Source organism: Bombus flavifrons, chromosome 1 (assembly GCF_040668555.2).
Source record: "Bombus flavifrons isolate JBK064 chromosome 1, iyBomFlav1_principal, whole genome shotgun sequence".
NCBI classification, from domain to species: domain Eukaryota; kingdom Metazoa; phylum Arthropoda; class Insecta; order Hymenoptera; family Apidae; genus Bombus; species Bombus flavifrons.
The window spans coordinates 14,270,689-14,290,929 of record NC_138442.1 but is presented as its reverse complement, the minus strand read 5'-3'; the positions used below and the strand labels follow the sequence as shown (position 1 = coordinate 14,290,929).

General features: G+C 48.6%; 2 protein-coding genes across 5 annotated transcripts in view; both read right to left on the bottom strand.

The window, feature by feature from the left end:
• The window catches only part of LOC138190055 (ankyrin repeat domain-containing protein SOWAHC-like), an 89,634-nt gene that overhangs the window by 20,445 nt on the left and 48,948 nt on the right, over window positions 1–20,241 (bottom strand). The window contains exon 7 of one of the 2 annotated variants that reach the window (XM_069132551.1): window positions 1,475–1,486. In XM_069132551.1, coding sequence (XP_068988652.1) covers window positions 1,475–1,486 — 12 coding nt within the window. Of the gene's footprint in view, window positions 1–1,474; window positions 1,487–8,410; window positions 8,479–20,241 lie in introns of those variants that run through there. The other variant, XM_069132535.1, reaches the window with a different exon arrangement.
• The window catches only part of LOC138190089 (uncharacterized), a 104,585-nt gene that overhangs the window by 43,738 nt on the left and 40,606 nt on the right, over window positions 1–20,241 (bottom strand). The window contains exon 1 of one of the 3 annotated variants that reach the window (XM_069132595.1): window positions 3,302–3,305. The exons of the other annotated variants lie outside the window; for them this stretch is intronic. The gene's annotated coding sequence lies outside the window, so the exon portion shown is untranslated. Of the gene's footprint in view, window positions 1–3,301; window positions 3,306–20,241 lie in introns of those variants that run through there. 3 annotated transcript variants of the gene reach the window in all.

Here is a 20,241-nt window from a genome sequence, read left to right as displayed (position 1 = left end):
GAGCTCTCGCAGCAGGAACGGATCCGCCGCGGGAAACAAACGTACGATAACGATCCCCGTGTTTTGCGCCGCGTATGATGTTATTGTCGCGATTGATCGCAATTTTCAGCTGAGAACGCGCTGCTGATTTATCGTGACTGTGCCACAGATAGCGAGCTAGTAACGCGACGTGTAGAGCGAAGCGGCACACGCGAAGAGGAGACGCCTTGAGAACGATCGCGTGTCCGCTTCATCTTCTTCTTTCGCGTTTCTTCGCGAAGAAATCGGCAAACTCGCGGGAAGAAGTTTCTCGATAAATTACTCGTCGCTCCCTCGCCCCAGGGATTATTATTACTAAATAATTAGTTGTTCGTTCTTTCTGGGTCGATTTCTGATACGTCTTATGGTACACTCGTTACGCGACCATAGAATTCAATAACTGGTGCCGTTCACGCGATGCCATCCGCGGGCGTCTTTCACCGTTCGCACGAAAATCATCGATTCGTGCCGGTAAATGCTCTTTTTGCCGCGTTTTTGTTTGTTCACCGTTGCGAGTTGGAACAAACTGTTCGTTTGCGAGATAGCGAACCGGTACGTGCGTTTGCATGCCTGGGAGGAAGGCGCGACGCTTAATGACGCACCTCGAACGAGGTCGAGGCGCATCGATAACGTGCAATTTTCAATGTAAGAATTTGTATGCTACTTACGCCCTGAATTCCAAGTCAGTCCCATGGTAGTCAGTTCCATCGTGCACGAAGTTGCAGAGATTGTCGGTAAGATGGATATGAAACAATGTAAAAATTAAAGAAATTCCGTTTGGAGAATCTAGCTTCGAACTACGTATGGATCTTATTTTAGATTATAGTCGTACTGCGATTATAATTTGAACAAAAATTCGCCATCGATAACGTACGTTAGAAAATATTGTTAAAAAGTAAGTGTGAAAACGCGTTGGTTTTGTTATTCGCTGTTACAGTATCTCGTCGTCTTTCTACAAGAAACTTCTGACTGAGTGGACCGAGTAGAGAACTCAATCAAGCGTCTCTCTAAATCAAAAAATCTGGGAAAAAGCACTTGCAAGCGTAGAAGTTCGTGTCAAAGAATGCAACGTCAGGCAAGCGTAACTCTTACCGGACGACAAAGTGTTGATTAGAAATTCATCGTTCTTTTCTGTGGAAGAGGAGGCAAGAAAGAGAGTCGTCGGCGCGGCGTGTCGGTAACCGTGAAACACCGAATTTTCGAAGCTGCCGGTTCGTTCTACTTTTTGCCCGCCACCCAGACCGATCGAACGAACAGTTCGCGGTGCGGGTCGCAATAAGCGAAACGCGATACGCGCGAGACTTTTTTCAGGGTCTCTGGCCGAATCGATCACGGTCGGTCGTCGCGACGGGAAAGAAACCCGTTCGTTCGTGCTAACTGCCGGTGAGCAGCGGCTTCGTTCGTTCGGCCGCTACTTTGCAACATTTCGTGATACGTAATAACAACCCATACTTACGGACGTTGGATCCTGGATGGTCGAGATGTATCCCGGTCGGCGTATGGAACAGAAAAAATGCATGGGATACCCCGATTAAAAAAAGGAAATGAAAAAAGAGAGAAAAATAAAAGAGAAGAAAGGAAGAAGAAACACGCGGTGCTGTTACTCGAAAATCAAACGGTGGTGGTCGCGAACCGTTTAATTTTCAATTTCGCGGATCGATCTCACCGCCTCCGTCCCTCGATTCCTTTCGACCCGCTTTCCATCGTTCGTTCCTTATTATCGTCGGTGAAACGCGACCGATTAGGTCGATCGGCGGCGGCTCGTCAGCCAAGTGAGTACACGATCGGCGAAACGATCGATCGATAGGGAGGAGACGACGAGGGGCGTTTATGCAGGAATAATAATTGGATTGTAATCGTCGGTGGGACGGAAGCACCGCTTTTCTGCCCCCGTGCTACGTGCATAATGACCGCGCGCCAGTTTCAAAGTATAAAGACGTTCAGTCCCCATCGACAATTTGTTATGCATACCTCGCATGGACGAAAATTGCGTTTAATTCGCCGCTGCTTACGCGTTCCATCCATTCCGGCACTCGAGACTCAGGCTACCAGCCACCATCGAGCTACAGGGCAAGATGGTGAATAGAGGGGACGCATAAATGTAGATGTTCCATTTAAAAAGCCATTTTCGCGTGTTTAGCATAATACGTAATCGCGCGAATCGGTCGCTCGTCGAATTATTCCCAATCCCGTCCGAGGCGCGGCTGCGTCGCGTCCATCGAGTCGTTAACCATCTCCGACCATCTTCTCGCCGGCGAAAAAACCCTTGTTCGGGATCGGTTCAGAACCGCGTTCCCAGAACAATTTATATACCTTATCGAAAACCAGCTCGCGCCAAGAATATGATCGATCTCCCCCCGATTCCCATCCCCAAAATCCCTTCGGCCATCGATCTTTGATAAATTATTAAAGTCGAGGTATCGTTCGTCAAAGAAGATATCGTATTGTAGACGAGATCCGACGCAAGAATTGTACGGGAACACTAGTATCGAGGAATAATTATACGAAATTTGTTGTAAATCGTTCGAGTAATTGATCGAGCACAAATGGCGAGTAATAAAGTTTAACGAGCATGGGATTTGCATTGTTTGTTCGTTAATTGGTATTGTTTTAACTCTTTGCGGTGCCCTGTCGAATTTGATCTGATGTTTTAAAGAAGAAATGTCCTCTGGTATTTTAACCATTCGAAACACAAATTTCATACAGCACGAAATATAAAATGTTCGTCAAATTTAATTGAACGTTCGATTCATTGGGAAACTTACATTACTCCAAAGGAAACGGGTATGTACGCAATTCTTACCGTGACAGTGACCGCTGAAACCACTCAAAACAGGCTCACAATTCGTGGAAAACACGGTTTCGATCGGACTTAAACGAGAACACGCGAGCGAACTCATTCCGGCCGGAGATCCGTTTGTTTATAAACCCTCAAAATGTTCTGCGGCCATGCGTTTTCGGTGACACAGAGTTTCGTGGACGAGGAAACGAGTTGCGGTTTCCCGACTCGGCCACGTCGAGCGACTCCTGTTCCGTTTAAATATTCCATCGTGGAACCAGTACCAGCACCCGAGGTCCCTGTTTCCGCGCGTTTCAATCGGCTCGCCGGTAAACGTCCGCGTAATTCGTAACGACCCTGCCTCGCCATTCCAATCCCTTTACTCTTCCCCGACAGTTTTACCACTTTTCGACAATTCCGCTCTTCAGGAAAAAAATCGCCTCCTCGTTCGCTTCGGAATCCTCCAGTGGGCGCCGTGAATTTTATTACCCTGCCGCTACACACGCCGTTCGAAAGTCCCAGCTGGAGTTATATCGTTGCGGTTGTTGTCGTTGCATTTTTATTTTTTTCTCCGACTTCCTCTTTTAACGATGTAGCTGCTACAGAAAACTTTTTCTAGACACGCGACGCGATTTTAAAAATTTCCGCGTTTCAATCAGCGCTTTCAGCATTAACACATCGCGCGTGCATACCTGTCCATATTTCAAAAGTAACACGACTCGAACAAGTTTCTCTAACTATTTGGAAGATTACACAAACTTATTTATCGTTCTTCTAACGGAGAATTGAATTATTGTGAGTCGCGGCACTTTTGAAATACACGTGCGATATTTAGAAGATAAATTGGAGGTAACACTAAGGACGACCGTAAATGCCGCTGCCATTTGATAGGCTGTTAGGTAGGTCGTCAAGCTGCTCGATCAATATAGTCTCCCAAGCTATTTCGATAAATTGTATATAGCAAGACTCGTTAATCCATTTAGATATCCTAGATACTATAGAAACTGCGCATTTTTCTAGCGTCAGTGACAAGCGTCTTAGACAGAACCAATCATTCCATGCTCCTTATTACAACTCTCGTAACAAGCTCTACTCGCGAACAAATTACACGAGCCTTTGCAACATTTCAACATGATTAAAACTCACCAGCAACCTGTCAGTCAAAGCTGAACGACGAACTAGCAGCTTCACACGAACTGCCAGAACCGGATGCCGAGGATAGCCGACAACGAGAGCGTTTGCACGACTTTATAAAGGGTGGTGGGTCCGCGTGAATCGAGCGAGAGTGCGAGGTAGGGCAGAGGCAGGTGAAGGCGGTTTGCCGCAAGATCGGGCCTACTCCCAGCGGAATTTTAACTTTTAATAATAAAGCGAGGGAGTTTCGTGTTGTTAGGTTATGATAGGCGGCCAGGAGGAATTGGTGGAGGTGAATTGAAGGTGGTAGGAAGCTCCGTTTGTCCTCGTTCCTCTTGACGAAGGGAAACCGCAGCACAGGCACCGCCGACACCGCGTAATTGGCCGGCTCTCACTTTCCGCTCGTCCGATTGATTATTATTTTTGTGCGGCCTGACCTCGCTGACCCCCGTGCTCGATCGCTCGTCCGCTGATCGCCCGATCTCATCATTAAGGGGACCCCGAAACCTTTTACCGGTGGACAGCATTTCCTCCACGCACCAATTATTATCGAATTACTCCTTGGGAACGCGTGACCGTCCAACGATCTCGCGATGCGCGTCGTGTCGCCCTTTAACGTCCTTATTATCGTAAAGCAGTGCAACAGAATTTAAGTTATGTCGCGATAAATTCAATGCTTTGTAATTGGGAATTCAATGGTTCGAATTAGTATTTATTTTCATTTTAAGATCTTTAGTTCTTAATATTAGGATTCTCGACCTGTAACGCTAGTAGTGCTAATAAAAGTTGATATTAATTTTTTCCAGAACGCTTACATTCTTTTAGTAACTGTAGTAACAAACCGTTACCTAATGTTTATTTGTTTCAAATGGTAAAACTTGCTTGTAATTATCCACGAATTAAGGTGTTTACGAGTTATTATATTAAACGTAATATTTCGCACGGGATCTATCACCGATTTGTTGCATGCAAATGTCAGCGTCGGAAAGATCGGGGTTCCCCAAAGTTCGAGCGGCGCGCACCTTTAAAGAAACCTCTCACGCGCGTAACATACTCGGACATAAAAGAACTTATTCGCCGGTTGGCCGGTGGCTGGTTATTATCTTTATATAGCTCGACCCAGCTGACCTTAATGCACCGATCGCTGCCGCTCTTTCGATCGTGCTATTAAACCGCTTGAACTTATGGACAAAGGTTGTGGCTGTGAGTAATCGAGAAATCTGACGAAAACCGAGGATCCCACTCACAGGACGTAATAATTCGACTGGAGCTCGTTCAAACAAATTAATATTCCTTTCTTGCGATCGTCGAGGATCGAGGGGATACTCATATGAGCTACTCGGAATTAGGGAGAGGCTCTCGAAAGGAAGGGAAAACAGGAAAGCTCGTGCATACGCTAATCGGAAAGCTTTGCAACCGGAAGTGGCAATAATCGAGGGAAGCGGTCGTAAATGGCACGCCTCCTCTTTTTCACGCTACCAAGTGCAGGATAATTCGATTCACGTGGGAGGACTCCAGTAACGAGCTAAGCGAACCCTGTTAACTTCTTTCTAGGAGAAATAAAAAGTCAACGAGACGAGAACGCGAGATTCCAGTCCGAGAACTTCCTCCATCGTTCGCGCCAAATGATAATTGCGTTTTCTGCAGACGTTAACGCGGCAACGACACGCGTTTCTATGGAAACTTTATTCGGATTGCTGGGTCTAAAAAGCGGAGGAATATTCGTAGCTATAATTTCTTTAACAGTTAGTAGTATTCCTTTCTTCCTAAAATCGTAAGATCTATACTGGTTCATGAAAGTATTCCATCACCTGCCGTAAAAAATTTGTACCAACGATTAATAAGATTTCCAAATGAAAATCAGGAAGAACGTTGATCTTCTGCAATATGGATTTAATAAGGAACGTGTGTAAATTGCTATTGCTACACAAATTCTCGAACAAACCTGAGGTGTTAGGAAATTTACAAGAAAGCATCTGGCGGACATGCAACGTAGACAGATCGATATCCCGGCATCCGATAAGCGAGAATTTATCGCGTGGATCTAGCGCGAGGACGTGCTCCTCGTGGACCTCGAGTCCTAAGCACGGCCGTTTAAAGTAAATTATTCCAAATAAATGAGCGCGTATCCCTCGAGTGTCTACATCCCGGAGACATTCGTTTACTCTTAATTAATGATCCACCGGCAAGACGGCAGGATTAATTGCGCGCAATCAGATCGCGGTAATTAATTACTTCGTGTGTTTGGGATCACTTTATTTTGCCGTTCAGTGATGGAAGCGAAGAACTAAAATTGCACAGAGGACTGCGACGGCAACAGCAGCTGCAACCAGTGGCCGGCTGAAAATATTCAAGGTAACGTACGCGCGTGCAATGAGTCGCAGAGCTGCTGCTGCTGCTGCTGTTTCGCTCGACGAAGAGTCGATTAATCGGCCTAGCTGGGGGCAACGAGAGATCGTTCCTTCTTAGATTGGCTGCCCTCGTTAACCGGTTCCAGACAAATGCAGATAGAGATGCTACAAATTACAATGGTGTCGGCTTAATTGATCGAATCGCGGCGGAACTAGGGACTGCGCCATCATTGGCTCGCTTCAACTTACGTTGCGTTTGTTAAGGGAACTTTTACTCTTCTCGGGACGCGACATTTCTCTTCTTTTTAATATTACGTATTTAAATAAAATTCTTCTTGAAAAAATCTCAGCATCAAGGTGGTAATAACGTCGGAAGATATCCAGCCGTAAGACGAAGGGTTCGCAGAGAGGCTTTATGACAGGCGAGAATAAGGTCAAAAGATCTTTACTCCGTGCCACGGAGACCAGTTTCGCGCTATTCTTTATTCCAGGCAAAGTTTCTTGCTATAGTGTTGCGTAAGAGATGCTTCTCTCGTATAAACCTAGCTTGCTGCCACCAGCGGTGTTTACGTCAAAGAGTAGACTCACATAATATTCCAAGGTAAGAGAAACAGCGTCAGAAGAAAGAATTTTACTTCTACACGGATTCAACTACATTCCTGAGTTTCAAAGAATCGCTGAACTTTTTAGAACATATGTATACCAGACAGAGACTTCCGTGGAAGTTCACCTAACGCCACCCAACAACAACCGCGAAGGTAACGACCAAGTATGAAGTTGGTCTGCTCGTTATTTCTCTGACCAGCCGTATGATAGGCTTCCACGTGGTCGTTAGTCGTACAGACGGAGAAAGAGGCCGCTATTAAGATAACAGTTTGCAGCCATTAATAAAACTAATCTGACGAATCGTCGGGAAGTGGAAGAAAGGTTAAAGTTATCGGATACCTTGCGCTGGTCCTACCCTGCGGACAGTTCCATGCGAGAAGGAACGCGAAATAGAGTCGACGAGGCGACGTACATTATGTGCGACGAAAGGAGTGTGATGAACGATCGCTTCGAATTCGCGAATCTTATCGGCGGTCGTCGAGATAGCGCGTCGGCTCGAGCCTTGCAAAGGTCATAGGTCAGCCAAGCAGCCGCCCACGCGTGTCCACGGAAAGTCGCGTGAATCACTACGGAGGCGCTAACCAAGAGAAAGAGGATCACAAGAGAGAAAGAGAGAGAGTAGTTTCAGCCAGGTTCGTTCTTCGCAATGGGATATAATTAACGGCTACGCGGAAAAACTCGTGAACGCAAGATGGAAAATTGCGTCGCGATCCAGGCTAACGTATGCGTTACATGTCCCTTATTAGAAGCGCGTTTTGACTTTGCGTGGGTAAGAAGAAAATGGCTGGCACGTAATTACGTCTTGAATTATGCCGAGACCGCTGTTATAATAGCGTGCGATTCCTATCGGCGTACGGCTTTCTAAACGAAATGTTCCTTGCTTTCCGCTGCAATCAATCTACTGATTGCTGGGAGTGAAAGACGGAGAGACACCGAGTCGAACAAGTCGGATCTCTCACGCTTTCGTTTTTAATAGCGTCGCCCTATCGTACGTGTCCGATCGGTACTCGCGGTTTCTCAAATAATGCGATTCTTCTTTCTTAACCGGGTTACTTTACTTACGGCATGCGCGAGACACCTATACGTTTATCATATCAGTGGCAGCAATGGCAAATGTAAAATATATATTGTTCTATCGGTGAAACTATCAGAGAAAGAGAATACCACATACACGCGGTAGCCCGCAACAAAGTTACTACACGGCCAAGAGTTAATTATTCCCAGCAAATCAGCGATTCGTTCCCGCGTCCGGTCCACCTTCGGAGATCAATTGGGCACGCTGATATTCCCGGTCGTTTCATCGACGAGGGGGTCCCGTGCCGCATCGGCGAGCCGCTGGGTCGAGCCGAGCCGATCCGAGCGGAACCGACACGTTTCACCGGCGAACGAACCAAAAACACGTTCCTTTGTGCGGATACAATTGGGTGACCGGCCACCCCCGGCGGAATAATTTCAGTTTCGCCGGTCGAACGAACGAGTGCACCATTCTATCCCCCGGTTTCCCCTCGCCTTCTCGCCTCACCTCGAACGCCAGCCTGTGCTCTCCCACTATATTCCGCGTGCGTGCCCGTGGGCGGATCCTGGATGGACCTAATAAATTGTTTGTTGTAATTAAATGAGTTCGAGGGAATCGTGTAGGGCGTTTTAGGCGAAAGAGACGATGGACGGGGGGAATGGCGAACAGGAGAAGGTGGGGGGGTGGCGCACACGAACTCTATATATAAAGGAATAAAGATGAACGGCCTATGGATGGGCCGCTATCTGCGCCGCTGGAACAGAAACACGCTCGTGCCGCGACAGCCCCTGACAAATGACGGCCCGAGCGAGGCTATTGCCGCCGCCCTAGCAACCCCTCCTCGGCTATCAGCAACCCCTCCCTGCCCCCGAACCCCTTACACGCCACCGTTCCACGTCGACGCTCTTTGTCTATCGTTCCTGTTGCGCGGCGTAGCGCACCCGAGCCACCTCCGAACCAACGGACCCCCAGGACCATGATTAAACAGGGGGGAAAACGAAATTGAGCGGCGAATATTCCGTGGCGCGCGCGCCACCCCGATAAACTCTCGATTGGCTGCGAGCGGCCGCGCCGCTACCGCTTCGCTTCATCCCTCGTGAATCCGCGCCCTGGTGAACGAGAGAAAAGCCACAGTGAGAGAAGTTGCGTTCGTTGAATGAAGGGTTTTCGAAATTTCGCCCTAGAGAAGCCACAGGGGTGGATTTAACGGAGCGATGGTTCAGAAAACTCTTCCATTGCTTGGTGAAAAATATAGGAAAGTGCGGAAGATGTTTCTATTTGTAATTACGTGTGCGAGTATTTCGAATCTTCCGATCATATGATTCGAATCTGAAAAATAGGTCTACCTCTGAATCCTAGATCTTTTGCTATCCAAATAACATTAGTCCGAATTTCATTAGTTTACTAAACGCTAAATCCAATAGTCAGGGATTATAATACATATCGTATAACGTACTTGAAAATAGAAACAGGAGAACTGCTTGTACCGTAAATTATACAATACATTTGCCGATGAACTTTGTAGCTGACATATCATCTGCAGAATCAAACTATAAATCACGTCTATAATCAAATTACGTAAGCTGTATAAATTTACGAAACCGAACTCTAAATAATTTTCTGAAACGTGTCGTTCCTACGCTACGAACAAACTCGATCCCATAGCTATCGCGTTACCCAGCTTTTTTCTCGCGGAAAATTCGTGGAAAGGAAGATCGAGCGACGGGAACGAATATCCCCGGCGAGCGTTCCGCAGGGCACGTTCTATTTGATTTGCAATTCGAATCGGTCGCACTCGCGTAACGGTGAAGAGAAGAAACGCGCGTGTGTTCGTCAGTTGCTCGTGTGTGTTCGAGATCCACGAGCGGTTGATGCAAGAGGAGGAAAGAAGAGGAGTACGAGCGGTGAAAAAGGGAGACGTATAGACGTAACCAAGCGGGAAGACGAATCGAGAGTCGTCGACGTTGTTCCACTAGCTCGGGGGGTGAAAACGCAATCTCCGGAAAGTGTCTATCGCGGATATACGTGCAAATTGATTTCGCTTCCTGCAACTTCCTCCGGAGACTCGTCGTTGGATCCTTTTTTCCTCTAATCACGGTTTCTATTTGATTATTTGGTTTATCGGGGAATAATATCTGACGAATATCAGGCGTATCGATGGATCGAAACGACGCGACGAAAAAAATAAAACGAAGTATCGGCTGGCCAGGGGACAGAAGTGATTTTCGCCGCTCCATCGTGACCCTTTTACAACTGACAGTGTGAACGGGTCGCGCGAGGGTGACGACGAGGCAATGGCGAAACAGAGATGGATTTTTCGAGCCAGCAAGGGGTGACGGAGGGGACAGGGTATCGTGGCTCGAGTGGAAAGAGAGGAAAAGAGGCAAAACGCGCGACGGCCGATGGATTTGACAGAAAGCTTTACAAAGCGCTGTCGCGCTATTTTGTATTTTATTTTCGAGCGGCACGCGGATTGGACACGGACGTTAACAGCACTCGTTGTAATGCTTTATAATGCCCCGTATATGCCTCTCTCGGGTCCCCTGTCTCTCTTCCTCTTTGGTCGTCTCTTCTCTCGTCGCTAGGCTCTACGCCGCTGGATAACACGGAAAGGGGGACACCAGGCACACACCATCCGTCGGATTTTTCGCAATAAAATATGAGGATGGCTCTAGAGAGGGCGAATCGCCGTTCCGAGTAGTTTTCCAACCGTGGATCTGTCATTTAGCGCTCATTTACGCATTTATGTACGAACGTGGAATGTCGTTGCTTTCTGTATTATTAACAACGATTTAATCCTTCGGTCACGATAGAAATATGGAAGGAAACTCAGTACGGTAACGCCTAACTGAAACGATTCACGCGATAATCGAATTCTTCGAGCCATTCGATCTTCTCAAACAAAAGTAGGTGTGAAAGGTACGAAACAGGGTATCTCTCGACCACCGTGGTTTCAACTACGATAAATTACAATCGACGTTTAAGCGACACGTGACAAAGAATGAAAACACGCAGAAGAAAGTGTACGCGAGGCGACGCGCGGCCTAATCCTCCAATTTCGCGGACCGATCATAATCTTCGCAGGAATTCGAGACAAGCCGCCCCTGGCGTAACTCGCCTGATCCAAGGGAGCGAAAAAGAGGGAGAAGGAGAGAGACATAATGGGCCACCATTTGGCCCCTTGCGCGCAGAGGAGAGCGCGCGCGCGCGCATTATTGCGCGGCCTCTCGGCGGCGCGCGTGAGCACGAGAGCGAGCGGGCGAGCGAGCGGTACGGCGCATCTTTTATTCATCCGACAGAGTGGAGCCTTAATTTGAATTGAATAGGATTTATAAATTATTTCAAATTATAGTTGCGACGCATGACCGGTACGGAGACCTGGAGCACAGCTACCGGCTGGCTGCCGCGAGTGGTCGACGACAACGACGACACTGCGCCGGTGGCGACGACTCCTGACGACGCCGACGAGCAGCACGACAAACGCTGCCGGCAGCCGCCGCCGCCGCCGCCGCCGCCGCCGCTGTTTCTTCCTTCTCTTTTTCTTTCTCTCCACTCCGCAGATTTCACCGCGGTTCGAGCAGGTGCAGAGAGAAGCAATTCTTGAATGCTCTACTCTACCACCTCGCTGCTGTTCCTTGAGAACGAACGAACGAAGGAAAAAGAGAAGCAGAGAATTGCAAAAGAGAAGAGAGAGAAAGAAGGCACGGTAGCGAACCCTTTTCTTACCGCGGCTTTTGCCGAGATTTTCTTACGTAAGCACACAGCACCGGCATCTCGCGCTGGAATTCCAAGTCCCCCGAGCGCCGTTGCGCCGCGAGAGTAAAGCTGCGCGCTCGGCTCGTGCACCAAGAAGAAAAGTATCTCTTCTCTGTCCGATGCTCGGATGTTCTTCGACTCGGCCTCTCATCCGCCTTCTCCTTGCCCCCTTAGCCACGGCCACTGACAAACGGATACGGAGCTGGCGCGGAAAAAAGGCGCGGGGCGCGAGAAAAAGTTGCATCGGATCCCAAGATCTCCTCTACCCGACTCTCGGTTCGACGCATCGATACGCGCGGCGTATCCATCGAGACGAGTCGAGCGTGTAACGAGTTTCGAAACGGGCAAAAACGCCGCCACTTTATTGCTCCCGATAGAAATGTATCGAAACGTCGGTAAGCTGTCGCTATTTGCCAACCGGCCGTCCGATATAGCTCTTCCCGCGCCTCCCGGCTACGGAATCGACCGGTCGAGCCTGTGAAACTGCCCGGGGAATTCTCCGTTTAACGCTGGAACCGACTCACCAACTGGAGGGTGCAATAAACTTTCGACCACCGTGTAAAAATCCATCCGGCGAGTCTTCCCTGATTTCCGTGAACTCGAAGCCTGCGTTTTTACAAAGTAGCAGTTGCACCATCGATTTCTACGACTTTAACCTTCCAGTTCCATGGAAGTGTATTTAAAAAGAGGGGAACACGATCAAGGCTGTTCCTGTTGTATGTTGGAACAAAGCGTTCGTAGGTGAGTAACGTACGCTCTGAACGTATATACGCGCGAGGTCCTGCAGACGAGAACGACTCCGTCGTAAATATGGTAATCCCGAAGTATCAGCGCTACCCGGTGGGTCGGGGACGATAACGACCATTATGCGAATGCTCGACGAAAAGAGAATTAGGGGAATCATTTGTTAGGCGAGCTGTCCGTCGCAGCTGATATAATCCCCGGATGTCGGCGCCGAAAGACACTCCCTGCAGGTCGTCCCGCGACCCAGCCAAGATCTAAATGACTTAGGATCTATTCTGTAAACCTGTTTCGCCAACGGACATAATGGCCGTCGATTTTTTCTTGAAAATCGAACGTTCGGTTTATCAGCACGTTAGAAATTCCTTGGATTTGATTTCTTTGAATGATCAATTTCAGTTTAAACGATCGAACAAGTTGAATCAAACGCGTTCCTGCGACTTTGAGCAACTCTCGTAAGCGTAAATCATAAGAATTTGTCTTGACGACGTTGAAAAATTGTGGGATATCGTCAGAGTCACCGATGGATAAATAATACATATGCCCCCAGAATTATCATAATATGATTCAAAGTCCAAAAATTTTACGTCAGCATCGAGCCATTTGTCGAAGACACAAACCGCAGAAGAAACGGATCTTCTCAAGAAAACGACGTGGATCGAAGTCGTACAAACGATTACGTCTATCAGGGGCAGAAGTAGGTGTCCATATATCTGTCATCGGTCGATCCGTTGATGTCGTATTCACCGGTTAGAATCTCGCAGGGAAGAAACACGGGTTTTGCAGGAGCCGGGACGTTGACCAGGTCAGGTTTTATTCCCACGGGATCGGAAACGTGATGCTGCACGTCGCTCGTTCCTTCTCTTGTTCCCTTTGGTCTCCCAGCGCGAGGAGCGGGCAAAAACCGCGAACGTTCGCGTTATGAATTACAGATTGGCAAATGCGTAAGTACGTATCGGGCCGTGGCACCGCGGGTAACGCATACCTGGCCTCGCAACGAGGCTACGGGCCAAGCAGAGATACGCGGAGAGAGAACGAGAAGAGAGGAGAGAAACGATGAAGTGAGCACAGCAGCAGGTTGCAGGTCGCTCGAAGGGGTGAAAGAACGGCCGCTGTCGAGCTTCGTATTCCGGCCTGTCGTCTTCGTCCTCGAAAGAGTCTCAGCCTGGCGGAGGATAAGCAGAAGAAAGAGAGAGAAAGAGGTAAAAGTACGACCTGCTCGGACCCTATGGAGAAAGGGAGACGTAAGAACCTCAGCGTGTATACGTATAAATATATATACGTGTATATACGCGCTCTCCGGGATACGTCACCCGATTAATTTGTTGTTAGCAAACAGGTTGGCAAACTGCGAGCGGATGCTGGCTCGAGCAAATAAAGGAGCCTCCATTTATTAAGCCGGCAATAAAATAGCGCTCCTTTGCTCTTCGTTTCGCCGTCTCCTTTCTTCCCTCTTCGATTCTCCAGTCCCGTCGTCCGTGGGTGGAACAGCGGCGAACCAAGGAGGAAGGGATGCCGCCACGGTTCCATCCGACAGAGACAGAGAGAGGGGAACACGTCGGGGGACATGGCTGATTTATGCGAAAATCGGGGGACTCTCTCTCAGCCAGAATCCACGGACCCGAGGAACACTGTGTGGAAGTAATGCCCTGCTACACACTCTGGCTGAATCGGGTTAATCCACCCCAAACTCCGTTAAGAGGAAGGAAGAAAGAGAGTGATAGAAACCGCAAGAGGAAGTATCTCAATGACGACGACGACGACGACAACGATGCTTGAAAATCGCCTATTCCATTCTCTTTCTCTATGTCGATGTGTAGGGGGACGGCCATAAATAGGACGATTAGCTTGCTGATTTGTTGCTCCCCTTCGTCGAGTCTATCGTCACCCAATTTGGTCTGGCATGCCGGATTTCGACAAGGTAGCGATCAGGGAAATCGATAAGCGCGCGATTCCACGAAACCGTCGGAATAATATGCTCGTTTGCTTTAATTATGCAAACGCGATCGAGCCAAAATCCGCGTCTAGGCGACGGGTTTATCGGCGGACAGATCGATTGCGCCACGGATCGGGGCCAGATAGTTATCGAACCCGCCGCGTTAATTCCTCTTCTCCCGTTCTGCTTAACATAATTCGTAAACAGGATTCCGTGAAATTTATCGACTTATCGTTTATATTATTATATTATTTGACCCTTATCTGCCCACCTCGCACGATACATTACGCGATTATGTACCACTTACAATGCATATAGAAGATACATACGATTAATCTAGCTCCGTCCGCGCGATCGCAGTCGACGCGCTGATGAACAGTTCGCCATCCACCGACCATTAACCGCGTTCGCCGTTGTAAAAACTACCGTAGTTACGTTGTTCTCGCGGTAATAATTAGTTCCGCGGTATTACCGCTCGCATTATCCGACTCGTGTTTCGAAACTTTGGACACCTCCACGCTACACGCTGTAGCTCAACATTCGATATATTACAATGTACGATATAGAAGACAGATCTCTAACGCCTTGCTATGAAAACGTTTAGTATTTAGAACGTAATCGCGACAGTGACGAATATCCTCGTTGAAGCAACCGGTGATTCGTATTTCAGTCGGTGGTTATCTATTCGCTTCGAAGGGGGCAGATGGCGGCGATGCGGGCGCAAGACGAACGATCGAGCCCGCGGCCGGAAAAGCGGCGTTACCTGGCGTGATTCGTGGCGACGGCGCGGAATAACGAGGCCGTGGATAAACCTAGGGAGGAGGCGAACCGGTGGTTGGAATATATATATATATATATATATATATATACGCGTTCCGTCGGGTTTCACCGGCCACGTCCCCGGTTCCAGCGACGGGGGCACCATGGAAACGACGCGGCCGGGTCCCATGCTGCGCTAGGAAGCATATATCCTCCGCTATCTAAATAATTATCGCGGCCATTACCATCACGTGGCGTTGTCCGATGGAACCAACGACGCGACGTAGCGCCCCACGCCGTAACACCACCGAAGGAATATTATGTATAGTCGTTGCGCTCTCCTCCGGCAAACGGCATATGCGTGAGCGTGTAACGTCGTACGTCGCAGAAGGATCCAGCTACCGTGTGTGCGCTACGGTCGCACGATGACCTACCTTGCGGTTCTTTCTCCCTTTCTTTCTTACTCTTACGTTTCCTTCTCGATATACGTTCGTATCTTGTCTGTATCTTCGTCTTTCGGGGGAGACAACCGTGGCCGAGAGAAGAAAACGAATTGGCTGTTTCGATGCCGTGGCTCCTTGACTTCCAGCCGCGCCAAAGAGACGAATCTCCTCTCCGTCGCGCGCGCGCGCCTTATTGATCGCGCCACTTACGCCGACATGTGTCGCGATACTTATCGTAAGTCGTGTACGCATACCGCGCAACCATGTTCGCCGAGCGACCGATGCGTCTCGACTACCGGCAACCTGAATGAGCCTCCTGGTACGCGAAGCCCATTTTTTCCACCTGAATCTCCATCTCCGGAGATTTCAAGATTTCTACCGGCTCTCCTCTTCCGGGGTGGGTATCTTCTCAAGAAGTACAAGCGTGGCCTTTTGTCTGACGGATCGGCGGCAGTTACGGTGGTATGTAGTAAGTGAAAGGACTCTTGTCCTCGAGATTGCTTTGCGAAATAACCAGTGTCATCTGTTGTGCTGTCTATATGTACCTTTGATTCCGAGGATTTCTTCGATCGATCGATATATTTCTCTCTGAGAAATCATTCGAGTGATGAGAAAAATGGTAAGAATAAATTCTCTTTAGGTAAAAGAGATTGCAACAGAAATAGAGCAGTTTGCCATGGATTCAAACGTTCGGATTACTCCCAAGACGACCGAGGCCGTAAAACAGAGGACCGTCGGTTCCCCGTGGAACACGCGGGACACGAATACAACATTAGGGGGTATAGAAAATTCCTGTTCACCAAGAAGGAATATTTAATTCAAAGGTTAGAGAGGGGATCCGGAGAAGAGAGCGAGGAGGAGGTGGAGGAGGAGGAGGAGGAGAGGCCTGCGGCGAGCGGGTAAAAGAGAGAACGTCGCTTCTGAAAGTACGAGGAGGCTGGTGCTGGTGGCTGCTGCAGCGAGTCGAGCTGCTCCCTCTCGGCTCGAGGGTAAAGGCACCGCCAATTAGCTCGAAATAATGAACGCATTTCGGCGTCTTTTGTTTTGCTTCCGTTCGCCGCCTAGCTAGCTAACAGAGCGCCCCGAGCGAGAGCGTGGCATTACAATGGAGATTCTGTTCCAGAAATTTACCGTGCGCCACGACGACGTCGATGACGACGATGCGAGAAAATTACGGATAAATACCTACGTCGACAACTGTCTACTCTCCAGACGAAATAGAAGCGATATTTTACCATGAAAAATCGAGAAACACGCTTGTCATACAGGTGCCACTTGCGATAAAAGCTAAACTAACGAAGTTCGTTCTCTTCCACCTTTGACATTGAAGTATGTTGACTGATGTTTCATCCCTTGGAAATAAAACGTTTGGTCTTGATAGAATCGATCGGTTTGGTTTCTAGATGCTTCGTATTATGGTGTTAATACGCGGATTCGAAGTTTCTCGAAGTTCCAAAATTGGACGTTTAAAATTAGAGCAGAACATTCCTTTGCATTTCCTACGGAACGAAGAAACGTCTGTCCGCTTAGTGAATAATACATTTCCGGTGAATATCGAGGATCGGGGAGACGTACGATACGAAGTGAGTGAACAGTCCTTGTCATTTTGAAGCACATCTAAAGAGTAGGAATATAAATAGGAACGTCATCTATCGTTTCATCAGTGCACGACATTCGTCCCTTTACCTAACGAGTAACGCCAAAATTGGATCATCCGTACGACGCAATTGTATTTCACAATCTACATATTCCAATTATACTTAGGTATAATCTTTTATTTATCAAGGCAAGCGTTGTCATTTCAATCCACATCGGAACAGATGTCTCACGATGACGCTGGAAGGGGATATTCGTCTCGACAAAGTGCTACTTTCCTACGTTAATTTTCTAGCTTTTGTTAGGTCGCGGACGCAAGCGTGGGCGTACAGGCGTGACGAACAAGCACGAGAAGCACACAGGCACGAACACAGGCGTGAGAAATCAACGTTTTCAGCGGTCTGAAGCACGACCGTCGCGCGAGCACCATCGACAATCTTATCTCGGATAGCAACGCGGCCGATTCGAAAGACAGAAACTCGCGCCGGTCCCGTGTAATATCCCGATCAACGGGCCGATTTGCCTTTCACCTCGCGATAAAACGACACCTTACAACTTTGCGATCAAGATTTCCGCCCGAATAGTCGACAAACTTTACAATCTTCCTAAACAGTTTCGCACATGCCTATTTTTATGACCGTAATAGAAACAATCAGTCGCACCTGCATTCCTTTGGCTAGCTATCTTCTCGTTTCATCCACAATACGTATTTCTATCGTCGTTAGAATACCAAAATAATCGGAATCTACGTGATAACCAATTTTTCAAGCTATAGGAAAAAAGGGTCGACTTTATGACTCCTTCAGAGAAGAACTACCGAGAGCCACAAAGACCAAGTCTTGGAGATAAGCTTCCAGACGGGCATAAGCCATACGGTCGCAAACGGTTCTGGGCGATCGCGGTCGTAGCGGTCCGGAGGCCGACTGGAAAAAGAGAGAAAGAGCGGTGACCAGCAAGAGGAGAGCAGCGAGGGTGAAGGAGGGAAGAAGGAGCAGAGCGCGGAGAGAATCTCAGGAGGGCAAAAAGCAAGCGGCGCGATCGAGTGAGAACGATTCAATCAGGAGCCACATAAATCTCCTCCCCGCGGACATCCCGAACCCGATCCCTTCGGTACCAACGGGGACTTCCCTTCTTCTTTCTTTCCACCGTTCCACGATCCGCAACGGGCCGAGGAGGCTGCGCGTTGCTCTCGTCCCCCTTGCTCCCTTGGTTCGACCGCTTCGACTCGCCGCGAGCCTCTACTCGCCGCTCCCTCGACCGTGGTATTAATTATGCGTCGTGTGCGCTCGCGGGCATTCCACGGCCGGTACCAGTATTTGCGGCATTGTTAATCCGCGCTCCCCATCCGCTACCGTTCGCGTCTCTTCCTCCTTTGCCTTCTTTTCCCTTCTCTCGTGCACCCTCCGCGTCGGAGGAGCCTATCTCTTCTTTTTGCCTTTCGACTCGATTCTTCGCGTACCGTCTATCCCGAAGCGTTTCGTTCTGCGCCGGTTCCCTCTGACAACTTCGACGAGCTCGTCGTTTTCATTATCGTTGACATCGTTTACCTTCGCCAATTGCCCTAGGCGGAATCCCTGGTTCGACGATAGGCAGCTAAAAAATGTCTGCGTCGACTTTTGACAGATTTCTTTGCCTAACGATGTTCGAAGAGAAGCATCTTCGATTGTAAGTAATAGTACCGTTCGTAAATAGCGTAGGAGATTTGTATATTCGGCAGGCTCTTAGGTTCTTTTTTCAATGATTCCGCGTTATACAGCTTCAAAAATTATAGCTCCCTGACTAACGAGACAACGATCCTTCGACGACGTAATCGCCTGTAATCGTCTGAAAACGACACGCTCGAGGATTAGACGGTGATCTCCGGCCCATAAGTTATCGACGACGAAACCCGTTTTTATCTAAAGATCTGAAAGTCGTTTCACCGAGGACTTCCCGCTCGAATTCTCCATGACGAAACGCGAGTACGCTACAGGTAGTGGTGTGACCTTTCGATCGCTTCGAAGCTTCTTGGGTTCCCGACGAGACACTGTGCAAAGCGGAGACAAAAGGGACCAAGAATGGGACCACAAGATAAAACGCGGAGACACGCAAAAATGCGTTACTGGAAGAAGAACGTACGCGCGAGGAGGAACCGATAGCGTGGCCCGGTCTCTGCACTTAAAACTGTCGTAGTCGGTGCGCACATGGTGCAACGTAGCGCGGATATCTCAGGATTTAAATGAACCCCGGCCGCTGACACTTTAATGCCTCTCGCGTTTCGTGGGCCGGCCATCTTTTTCTTGTTCCCGCCGCGCCAGTCGGCCGCGTCATCGCTGACATAATTGTACGCGGCGGTGATGTACGAAGGACGGGGCTGACGTTGATTACGTTCGAGCAGAAAACACGTATATATCCATCGAGGAACGTGGTTTCGTAATTTTGCCGGAGAGAAGAGCAACATACACCCAGGAAAAAGAGATGCAAAAGAAAAAGAGCGAGAGAAAAAGAGAGAGGAGTTCAGCACCGTTAGGGACTATAAAGTTAGGCGGCCTGTCCCCTCGATCACACCTAAACGTTCGTTCAAAGGAAGCTGCTTATTTGTGGCCTCGAGATAAAATCGCTCGTGCCATTTTAATAACTCACCGTCGAGACTCGCGACGTATTGTGAAACGCGGAGACGTCGAAACGGTTCGGCTCTCCACGAATTCTCCGGCGATTAACGATCGAGCCACCGAGTACAAATTACGTCCGCGAGAGAAAAGTTTATCGACGATGGTGTTGGTGGGACGTGAACGATCTTCTTGAAACACCAAAAAGAAAAATGAAAAAAAAAAGAATAAATAGACAGAGAAAGTAAAACGAAAGAAAAAAGAAGGGAAGGAGAGAGATTTTTGGTGGCAGGCGGTCGTAAAACAGGCATAACCGAGGCTAGAGACGTTTTTCCGGCTGGTGACAACTATTATAGCGAGACTGCTCCTGTGGAACGGTAATTCATCGCGGTTTACGAGCCGGAGAGGGCATCCAGAAATCCCATTTTCGTGGATGATTGATTCAATTGCATCCGCGTGCCGGCCGTGCAGGACATTTCTCTCCTCGTGGAGGACCCTGCTAACCCCGTTATTATTTTC